The following is an 11,806-nucleotide window of genomic DNA, read 5'->3' as shown; positions in this document are numbered from 1 at the left end:
TAACATGTATGAAAATCTTTATTTGAAAATACAAACATGATTTTAAAACTTTTTAACAGATCTACACTGCAACCAAAAAATAACTTACATCTTTTTGTACATTTTTTTTTTACCTCCAACAAAATCTGTTTAACAGTAAGAGTGAGGCAACAATTCCAAGCTGCTGTGACACTGATGAATATCCATGGAATGTGTCAATAGCAAACAACTGAAGGGGAAGGGGACACACACAAAAGCACTGAATGCCCACAACAAATTAGTGCACATCACTGATCAAGTAACATTTATACAAAGGATTTAAAAAAAAAATAAATTGGTTCCTTCTACATGAATTAACACACTCATTTTGGATCAAGTATGAACACTAAACCAGACTTCGTTATTAAATAATCATTTTATAATGAACCACGATGAAAAGACCGAAGTTTAAAAGGGCAAGCAAAATTAAAGTCGGGGCAAACAAGGACTACACAGAGAAGAGAAGCAACTTGTCTCAGGCGTTTGTTTTCCCTCGTGCACTAACACGCTCAGCTTGTCAAATGAAACTCTACTTGTAAATGGGAGCTGAATCACGCGCTCAGCGTCATTCTTGTCCTTGCCGAGGCATAAAAACCCCTAGGGCTGGCTATGAGCATAGAAGCATCGCAGGCCAGGTATAAATTGTCTCCTTACCTCCCATACTGGGCCAGGAACACCTGGCAACACCTTCACATATGGGACGGAGATGGTCAGTGCACCACACATCAACTTAGAGAGAATTGCACAGTTCTCTTAAAAAAAACCAAACAACCCACCAGTAGATTACTTTTCTCTAAAGTCAAATATTGTTATTCTTCCAAAAAGGAATTATGCAACATCTGTAAATAAATATTTTAATCTATTTTACAAACTATAGACTATTGAATAAATACAAAAAGTTTTGTCATTCCATACAAATGCGCTTCTTTTATTTAAAAGGTAGTATAGCGATTAAATATTTTTAGCACAAAACTAAGCTGACTTCCTGGAAACAAACCCCACTGAAACGTATCGGTGTGTAGCAGACCTGCTGCAGACTGTCCCTTCTCTTCCCCCAAGTGCTGACCAGAAGGCGCCACTACTCAAAGTCCTCTTCGTAGTCGTATTCATCCAAGTCTACATCAGCCAGATGGGAAGGCATTTCAAAAAATGGTCTTTTTTCCATTTGATACTTTAGGACGTTGGCCTTCTGATGGTCTACAGGATTCAGTTCTGCTTCATACCTAGGAGCGGGCAAAAAAAGAAAAGTCTGGCTATGTTGGGAAGTGCCCAAATGTTAGAACGCTAACATGGCACCTGCAGGAAGAGCATAATTTCCAATAGTTTATATTTACAGTTAAAGAAACCTGCAACCAGAAGCAGCACTAGGTTTCTGTCACAATTACTTAAGTTTAAGCTCGTTTACTCTCCCGTCACGCGCAGAAGTTAGTGAGATACACAGCTTTACTGAAAGGATTCGAGGCACGTACTGCTCTAGTGGACTACTCCTAAGTTAGAAACGCTCACATGCAAGACTTCAGCGCTTGACAGAAACCCTTCCAGTTCCTCTCAAGAAAGGCGAAATTATGCTGAATTAGGCAGAACAAACTACACCTGTAGCAGATACAACAAAAGAGAAAGAATACTGAACGCGTTATTCAAATTCTCATGTTATCACAAGGAAGTGATAGCAACCAACTGGGTATTTAAAGCAGATGCCAGAAAGCAAAAGCCAATTGTTTGATGAGAAATTACTGATAACCTCCTGCTGCTGATGAAAACGAGCAGATGGATAATGAAATGTAATGTTTAACTCAAGTCAGTGAAGGCTGATATTTAAAAGAGATCTGCTTCAGCACTGTTTAGGTGGGATCGATGTGCAATTCATAGCCATTTAAAAAAAAATTAAACATCATAGATCGCTGCAGAGATTTCTCTTTAGAATCTCTGACATCATACATCTCCGTAGGGATTTATGATGTCAGATTAAAGAACTGACCATTTCCTGGGCTGGGCTGACGCGGATTCGTGCGCATCTTCCCAAGTGCTACCGGGTCTCATCTCAGCACACGATCGCTTCCGTCTACTTAACAAGACTAGGCAGAGAACAAGCTTTAGAAACTGCAGTATCTGTTCTTCAAACGTGACTTTATAATGGCATCACGTGGTGATTAGGGGAATTAGGTGATCAGGCGTTCTTTCAGAGAAAGAGATAGGGCAAAGAAGAGTTAAATACTAAGAATCCCCTATGAACACTAAAGCAGAGCAGCATTAATAGCAGAGGTGAGAGGAAGAACATTTTCAATTGTGAATGCAATTCTCTTGAAACACTTCATAGATAAACTATTAAACCTATTAAGCCAGCTGCACCACCATTTCGAGTAAAAGAAATCTAGCAAAATAAAGATGCTTTGATAACAACAGGCAAAGATTAAGCGGTGAGTAAAAATAGTTCCTGATTTTCTTTTCTCCCCCCCCCCCCCCCCGTTATTTCATCCTTCCCAGGGGTATTAAAGCCTCAATTATGTGAGCATGAATCAGTGCTTAGGCAGTGAACAGAATACCTCTGGTTTCTCCCCCAAGTTCACCGATTTGAACAGAAAGCAAAAGCCCATCCTAAGAGTTACTCATTTGAAAACACGGATTTGGAAAAAAGATGCATATTCTACCATAACAACAGTTTTGGCTCACAAATCTGTTATTTATAGTCTTCTGCACCATTAATCCCATCTTTTTGAGAAGGAATTTGTTTTGTTGTTTGTTTTTTTTTTTTTTTTTTTTCTTTCTTAAACTGCAACATCTTGAATGTACCTTTTGGATTTGTTCATTGCGTAGTGATACAGGGAGGTGACAGCAGCTTCTCCAGTCGTTAAAATGGCAGTATGAGGATCTCTCAGACACTATCTGAAGGTTCCATCTATCTTAGAATATTATTCTTCAAACATTATTGGACCAAACAAAAATCCCAGTCTCTTGCAAAGCTTTGGTGGCCTCATGGAATATCACTTTTACTCCTTTCCAAGATATTTAAGCTAAAGAAAATTAGAAACGCTGTCCCAGTTTTACACCTCTGGACACTGAAATTATTTGAGTTACCTCTCACAGTATTAGAAAGTCTATTGCTATTCCCAGCGCAGAGGTTTTTACAGCTACAACTCCTCTAAAGAGTCCTTTCCCCTCACCCCCCCATCCTCACCTTTCTAAAGCTCATGTAAATGTAAAGAAATCAGCCTATTTCTAGGTTTCTGTAAACCACTCCCAAGTTTCAGATCAACCTTTTTAAACAGGAATGTCAGGAAAATATTTACTATAGCGATAATAAAAAATTCACATGGGACTGTCAAACAGAGTCCCTTCAGTTTGGGCAGGCATTACAACCCTTTAAGTAGAGTAAGTGATTTTAAGGAAGGTTTTTGTACAACACAGTAACTTAAAATGCTCATAATACATTTTTGTTAACGTTTTTGTTCATTAAACTCTCCTATCAGCAGCAAGGAAACTTTTAGTAGTCTTGTGTTTCTCTCTGCTTCAGCAACAGCAAAGGAGCTTCATTTTTCAAGACAATTGTAGAAAAAACCCAAAACATTCAGACAGTCCTACTTTGGTATTGAGTTTTGAAGACACTTTTGCTGACCTTCCCTTTTAGAAAGAATTCAAACTTTAAGTCAGATTTGACAATGCCTCCCTGAGACAGATCACAATACTTTTTAGATTTTCATCTATTTCCTCACAACTTATGATTCAGTTGCTTATTTGATAAACAATTTGGAAGGTATCCTAACTTTGCTCTTTATTAAAAAAAAAAAGAATCTCAATTCAGCAGTTGAAATGCAACAGTCTTCACAAGCTTCTGATGTAAGGGTAGGCACAAATCAGTAAGATGAAGCGTAATGCTTGTTTCTATTTAGTCAACCCAAATACACCTTATATATGGTTGGGTATATGATACTTGAAATACTTTTGACAAATTATGAACTGGTAGTTCATGGAGACAGTGAGCATTACAAACTATACTACAAGGAAATAAAGCAGCAAAACTTCAGGAACACTTGGATAAAAGCTTTTATTCATCTGTGTGGAGGGCCAACAGTTAACCTACGGCCTATCCATCAAACCCAACTAGGGAAACAGAAAATTAATTAAATAAAATGCATAATTTTGGGGGCTGTGTTTCCATAGGATGCAGTATTTTTCTTTGTCAGGTGTTTTTTTTCCTACAAGACCTGTGACAAATCTGCTAATAGCAGAAGCAACCTACAACCAAAGAGCTGCTTGAGTTTACAAGCACCAGGCTCAAAAGAAATGAAAAAGTGGATATTTTGGCGTCATACATCTCCATGTCTCAGCATGCTCGGCTACATTATTCTTACAATAAAACACTGGTATTCCTCAAGGAGTGTATTTACGCAAATACATTAAAACAGAACAATTTAGATTAAACAATAATCAGAGATGCTCTTGGCTCAGGAGAAACAGCTGCAGTCAACAAGCTCAGAACTGAATCAGAATAAACGCACCTCGAGGCTCACTCTTTATATCCCGCTTGCACTCATGAGTGAAATGGTGCCTAAACATTATCTTCAAACAAAATTACACTTGTCTACAAGAGCCCAACAATTTCAAACCCTTAATCAGCGGTACAGAGTAACCTGACTTCCTGACACGCGGGTCCCTCACTGCTAATGTCAAAAGGATATTTTGCCTCTAGTGAGTTGCAGGACACAGACGTGCATGGGATCTCAACGCAGAAGACCAGAGGACCATCGAAATCCTTCCTTGACAAGCTAGCCAAAGGATTAGCTGTTACAGACCATACAGCATACCTCAACCCTCGGTATCTCACAACTGACAAAAGAACTAGTTTCTCAGGGTATTCCACTGCAAACCGATAAGAGGCTTTAAGAGCCGTAAGACAGAATAATACGATCTTAGTGGAATCAAGGAAATCTGCAGTTAACTATTAACTCTTAGGTGCGTTTGAAATGAGTTTACTCAAAAACCCATCTAAATTCCACAACTTTATAACTGAAAGTGGGCAAAACGGGCTTACCACTCAAATTCTAGAAAGTCACAACAGCAGCATAATTTTGTAACAGGAAGGTGGAGACACACAACTACAGGGATAGAAGCAAACAAACAGAGCAGCAGAAGAGAAAGAAAACAAAGGTGTAAAACATTTGAGAAAGCGGTCCTAGTGAAGATTTAAGATGTTCGGATTTAACAGTACCTCAAGGCTCCTAAGTGCTATTCACTTCTGTCTCAAGCCCGAGCTCTCAGGTTGACCCGATGCGCTAATTTACTGTGTTATATTCAGGGGGCCCCTCTGACAGGCACTGAGACGATGGCAGATGCTGTAGGGGCCGGTCTGATCCTGTCAGAAGGAGCCCAAGTCCACCAGAAACTTTTAAAGACTTTGACTCCTGATGTTTTAAACATGTTAATTTTAGAAGGGCATTCTAAAGCAGAGGGCCAATAATCTGAATCCTTCACCAGTTTATAAGAATCCCGCTAGGTTTTTTTTCAGCTGAGTTATAAATAAATAACATTTCACAGCCAGACGGTAGAAGCTCTTCTTTCCCCCAATCCATCGAATTTAAGCTACTATACTCAGCATCAGTGACGTAAACAAGAGTCACAAATGTAAATACTTGTTCTATACCTTCCCCAAACTTAGCCTATGACCTTAAGAGATTAAAACAGGATAAAAACCCTGAAGGTTTAATGTTGCCTAACTCACAGTAATAAAGCTTCAGTTATTTTTTGACTTGTTAATTCCACAATATTAATCAATTCTAGGGGAGGATCCCACGAAGAGTTAAGAGTATGATCCCCCTTGATGCTGAAGTGGCTGGGTAACGGTAGCAATTCTGTCCTTCCCCCCTCTTTCTTCCCTCATAAGCTTTCTTTTAACAAAGTTTCTTGAAATCAATGTGTTAAGAGGACTTTGCTTTCTGAGGTTTTAAAGCAGTCTCTTAAATATTGCGGCAGTCATCCTCAAAACACTTGTCAAGATTCAGAGATGTTTTGAAATGGAAAGGAAATGCAGGAAAATGCGTTTTCTCTAGACAGGTCCATCAACTTAAGGCCTAAACCAAGTTAAATTTGTACTTGTTTTCCTTATCTTTTTAAATAGCGGGAAAAATGAATGACAAATTTGGGACTTTGGATTCTAAGACATTCTGGAAGCTACAAAGCAAAAGTAAAAGGAGTGATTTTGAAACAGCAAGATTTATTATCTTATTTACTCTTAGAGAACTGTGAGAAAATACTTCTAAGCTGATATAATTGAGTTCAGAAGTGAGAATTTTTCCCCTCAAAACTCTTAATGAAGCTCTTCATTCAATTTAACAATGAGCTACAAAAAATAATGTATTTTGTTTAGAGTTGAAGCTTTTTCAAATCTTATTTCCTTCCCAAACTTGAAGTAGGACCTTTTCTTTGACAAAACCAATGCGATCACAAACTATCAAGGAATATTTAATTTGAGATACAAGCAAGGTTCTTCCTCTCTCACTGCGCACACAGTTAAGCACAACAAACAGCAGCGTTGTATAAAAATAGCATCACGGATGATAGTGATGGTGAGGCTCTACATTAGTAGAAAGGATTTGTACCAACCCTCCTGCTACATTCTTACCCGTCATTCCACTGGTCACTTGCTGCCTCTTCTGCTACCAAGATATCATACTCCTCAGCAGCGTACCTCTCCCAGTCAGAGATCTCTTGGCTTTCACCTTCACCATCCTAAACAATCACATTGCAAATTATACACCAACAGATTAATTGTTGAACACATAACTAAGAAGAATTTTAAAGCTTCATACTCACCCGCAACATTGAAAACTGATCCTTCTGTTCATGGTCAAGGTATTTCTCAATGTTGAAAAAAGTATCAAAAAACACATTTGTCAACTTACATCGCTTTAAATCATGCAGAGTAATTTTTCCTGTAAAGAAGATTACAAGATAAGACATTTAGAGCTGAAGTTATCCTTTCCCCAAAGAGGAGGAATGTTATTCAAAAGTTAAGTCATCGTTATGCTCAAGAACATTTGCCACTGGTGTTCCACGCAATAGGAGAGAAGCAAATAGACGAAATTCACGCCTAGAGAAGTGTCCTTCAAAGCGGACAAGACTTTTAAATGTTTCAGATTTGTTACTTGCTTTAGCTGTCATCCTCCTGTCCTTCAATATGTTGGAGTGAGATGCAGTCTACTGCACTTAACTATTAAAAATCATTTAAGCTAATTGCCTAAGCTTCCTCAGGAGACAGAATTCTCCAGTGCGCTAGCCGTTCCTTCCCAAGAAGTGCTTGGGTAGCAGGCAAGAACGTGCTCTGGCAGCAGCCCTTTCTCTCCCTGACTTGAAAAGAAAAACGTACGACAGATGACAGTGTGTGACTACGCTTCATACAAATGAACTTTTCATAGAGATTACTTTGCCACAGTTGTCTAGCCTGATCACTAGTTACTGCTTAAGAGGAAAGCTAAATACTCAGAGGTGGTTGGTTTGGTTTTTTTTTATAAAGTGATACTTTAAAGACTCAAGTCAATGGATCTGTTAACTGTTAGAAGTATTTGTCGGATTGCTCAGAAATGTTACCTTACTTCAAAGCCGAACATTAAGCTTCCGCAGAAAGACTCAAAGATACCAGACATACAAGGAAAGACAGACGGCTATCCTTAAAACTCCCCTTTATCGATTCACCTTAAATATGGCCAGTCTTCTGTTGTCAAAGGAGGGGCTAAACGCAGGTGTTACAGAAAAGTCCAATAAAAGCCAGACTTAGAACAGTCCTTCCTCAGCACACTGTCCCAGCCTCTAACAAAGCGTAACTCAAGGGCATCAGAGGGAAGCAAAATCCGTATCCCATTTGTAAATGGTTGCCACGCTTGTGTTTGTTGCCATCTGAAGTGCCTTAATGTCTTCTGCCTGGCTTATAGCTGATGCTCCAGAATGACACAAATCCCTCATGGCACCTGTGTCGTATCTGTCAGACCCACACAGATGGCTGATGTATTGGGCCATCTCAAGTGGCAGCAACTCTCCACAACCAAGCAACTGGTTTGAATCAGAGTTACATAAGCTCCCAGTTTAAGTTAGACACCTATATTTGGTTGGTTGATTTGCTCGCCAGTTTCCATTTATTGCAATGGGAGCTTAGACACTTAGCACTCATGTAGATGTCTACCATTGTCTCTCAAAGACCAACAAAAAATATAATTAAATTGAGATAATTAATTCAGGTCTTCATAAATTAAGGCATTCCCTTTTTGGTACACAGAGCATCCCGTAGCAAACGGTATCACAGTTTAGCCATAACTGTATGAGAGTACCTTTTGTTTCAAATCAATCCAGTGAAATGTAATTTCACACTGCTAGTTTTTGTATTAGAAAAACAGAAGATTTTTTTTCTTAATCCACCTTTTAGATGTAACTCAGTTTTTATAAAAAAAAATATAAATCAATGATTTCAATTGGCTTTCATTTTTGTTGTCCTAAACAACTCATCTTGGTTGTGTTTCACAGCCTCCTTTTGTCACCTTCATTATATAGAACAGATACATCAATCTTGTTTCATTTGAAATGCCAGAACAGAAACATTACTGAAAGCGTCTGCCTTCCAGAAGCACAATGTACAAGACTGGAAGGGAACCCCTAAGTCTGGGAGGCTATTGTAGGCAATCACATAACATAAGTGTGTTTCTAGAGCTTAAATGCACCCAACACCCCATGCATTATACAAATGCTGGTCTAAGACTTCGTTCCACTGATATCTAGGATTGAGCTTCCAGCCAAAACAAACTTAACACTGCTTTTTCATTTACAATTTTATCTGCCTTTAGAAATGTGTTTTCACCTAGCAAATCCATTTTAACTTTGTTTAAATAAGAATGTAAAGCTTTAAGTTTAGTTTTGAGCTACTTCAATTCCCTTAGCATGAAAAAAATCATGTGTCAAAAGACAACTGCCTTTTTAAAATAAGTTTCTTGTAATTTAAATATTCTTAATACTAGAAAGAAGGTGGGCAATAAGCAAGACCATTACTAATCGATTCTCTAACCATAATTGGATAGACAGTAAACAGAATCACCCTCTTAATCACTCAACTGAAGTGATACTTGAAATTCAAGTAGGAAAAACTCAATGCTTCATCTAGAAGTGTCTAAATGTGAAACACTAGCACATTACATTTGCTGAACAAAAGCATTAAATAAGATAGTCAACAATTTTCTTTTACCATAAAAAATAGCAAACATTAGTATATGCGACAGTAGTTGCTACTCCTATCAAACACTTCAAGAGCAAATAGGTAAGTTCTAAATTTATTGCAATGCAGAGTCTGTACAATAATAGCAACCAGACTGTATGCCAAGTCCTTTTACACACTGGAATTCACATTTAAAAGTATAAGCATAATAAGGGTTATTAGTGCTAACTGTGTTTAAGTGTTGAGACATTAAGTTTAGATACAGGTTGACCTCAGTTGTGTTGAGTTTAACAAATCCCTGAAGACTAATCCATCATGGCTACAACAGATTTATCAACTTGTGAGACAAGTATCAGAAACAGCTCAGAGGTGGAGGCCATCAACATGCAAGATATCACTCTTCACAGTAATATGTTTACCAAGGCATGCAAAAATATTTTTAGTATTGAGCAGCACAGAAGAGCAAACATGAAGCGAGCATCGTCCTCACTTCATAAGGTTTTTTTCACGTGTAAGATGTAAACTGAAGTTGCATCAGCTAACGATCATATACGTCAAATGCAGGTGGGTAGAATGCAGGTCTGTGAAGGTTCAAATGAATGCACAAAATAGAAATAGCCAAATACTAAGAACAGTTTAGTATTCAGTTATTTCTAAGCCTATTGACATGCATTTCCTAAGGGCAGCTTAGGCTTCTAGACTAAAATAAGTCATTACTGATCTACAGAGACCAACACTGTTTCCTCTAAAGAAACTTCAGTTAAATGCATACTGGAACAGGTAAGAGGCGTGAACAGAAGTGTCACGAGCTTTTCTTGAGATCATCACCACAATCAGATAGGGACAAGATTTCATTTAAGACTAAACATGGCTACAAGCCCAAAATAAAAGCCTACAAGGAATTTTAAAGCAGCATATTAAGTTCTAGTATGAAAATGAATGCCTGCCTGCTGTTGGAAGGCCATTCAATTAATAAGCTCTAACAGACTTTAGAGAAAAGACCACCTAAAGGCATATTCTTCATATGACCAACAGAGTGCTCTTAAGGCTGCATTAGCTCCTAATCCAGGGAAACAGAAGTTAGAGATGGAAAAGGATTTTATTACCTTCATATTGTGGCTTCACGAGATCCAGCATCTGGCATAAACAGTCTTCAAATGGCAAAGGTTCTATGGCCATGTTATCTAATTTTTGGCACTGTTCTTCATAAAAGTACTCCAGTTCATACATAGACAAAGCACCATCTCCATCAAGATCCATGCAGCGAAACCAGTATTCAATGCTGAAATTCAATAATTAATAGCAAAGAACTGTTTACATAAACATTTTAATTTTAAGAATTTATATTGCTTGTTTTGAAAGCTACACTACTTACAGGTGTAAAACTAGACTTAAGACTATATTCCATAATGCCATAGAAAGTCATTAAGCAACATCTACTGTGGTAAGAGCTTCCTGTATTTGACATGTCATACCTTACTGCATTTGAAAACACACTTACTAGTTGTGGGTGGGTGAGGGAGGAGATGACTAAAGCATGTGGCTTTATACAAAAACTCTAGGGAGCCAGTGAAAAATTGAATTGGGCATCAAAAATTCTTTTTTTGTATTGAACAAGCCAGTAACACATCTGGCAACAGGTTTCTTATCGATATCCTACAGCTAATGCTAGCTGTATAGTTTCCCAAAGTTACTGGCATCATGAAACAACTGCGATTTCCTTTATCTGTGACCCTGTCTGTAAGTAGGCCAATTAGCCTCTTAAAAGTCATTAAAATAGACTTTTACAGCAGCAACAACAGGAGACACCGATAAATAAGAATGATGTAAACTCGGCCAGTTTTCCACTCATGTTTTTATCATTTAGCTTCTTCCATTACAGTTCCACCGGAGCATCAGTGGTCCCTATTTAAAGACTGGAAAAGCAATAAAGTCAGTCTTTATTTCTGTTAAAACATAAATTTGTTCTTACCTAGTTGGTGTCTTCTTGTCCTCTTCAGATATCAAAAACCAGACAAAGTCAGCATAGCTAATTTTTCCATCTTTTTGTGCTTTCCTACCTCTTGAAGGCAAACGAGGGAAGAGATAGAAAGTTTATTTTAAAATACCTAGCTTTTACTAACCAAAATGAAGGATTATTTTCCTCGGTGCTATTAACTATTTATTTATCTCCTACAAGATGTGGTGTTCCTAAGGTGACTTGTCACAGACTGATCATTCAGGATAAGGAGCTTGTGTGCTCTGTTCTGTTTCTACTGCAACGTGTATTTAAAGAGGAAGGCAGCAGCTGGAAGAGGAAAGGATCACTTTGTTCAGAAGGACTTACAGCTTTCCTTCCTGGGCAGCAATACTGCTGCTTAATTGTTAACAGAAGAAATATCTCAATTAATCTAAAAAAAGATATATATATATTATATACAAGCACACATATTTTTCAGAATTTTTATTTAGGTAAAAGAGATGAGAACTTAGAGCGGTACAGAACTCTGCCAGTTACAAGTGTTGGAATGGAAATATGAAGATAAAAGTGAAATAAAAACATTCAGGAAGTATTTGTGGCAAGAACGTAGTTGTCTATTTCTACTCTTTCACCACAGA

The 11,806-nt window shown here is 37.9% G+C and overlaps 1 protein-coding gene across 3 annotated transcripts in view; it reads right to left on the bottom strand.

Moving 5' to 3' along the window:
* The window catches only part of PPP2R3B (protein phosphatase 2 regulatory subunit B''beta), a 53,407-nt gene continuing 41,601 nt past the window's right edge, over positions 1-11,806 (bottom strand). For all 3 annotated transcript variants that reach the window (XM_074607808.1, XM_074607817.1, XM_074607827.1), the window contains exons 10-14: positions 11,181-11,270; positions 10,315-10,490; positions 6,826-6,944; positions 6,635-6,741; positions 1-1,241 (exon numbers count right to left, since the gene is read on the bottom strand). In XM_074607808.1, coding sequence (XP_074463909.1) covers positions 1,097-1,241; positions 6,635-6,741; positions 6,826-6,944; positions 10,315-10,490; positions 11,181-11,270 — 637 coding nt within the window. In that variant the 3' untranslated portion in view covers positions 1-1,096. The remainder of the gene's footprint in view (positions 1,242-6,634; positions 6,742-6,825; positions 6,945-10,314; positions 10,491-11,180; positions 11,271-11,806) is intronic.

This window comes from Larus michahellis, chromosome 1 (genome assembly GCF_964199755.1).
Source record: "Larus michahellis chromosome 1, bLarMic1.1, whole genome shotgun sequence".
Lineage (NCBI taxonomy): Eukaryota > Metazoa > Chordata > Aves > Charadriiformes > Laridae > Larus > Larus michahellis.
The sequence above is the reverse complement of the archived record's forward strand: the minus strand, read 5'-3'. Positions and strand labels throughout refer to the sequence as shown.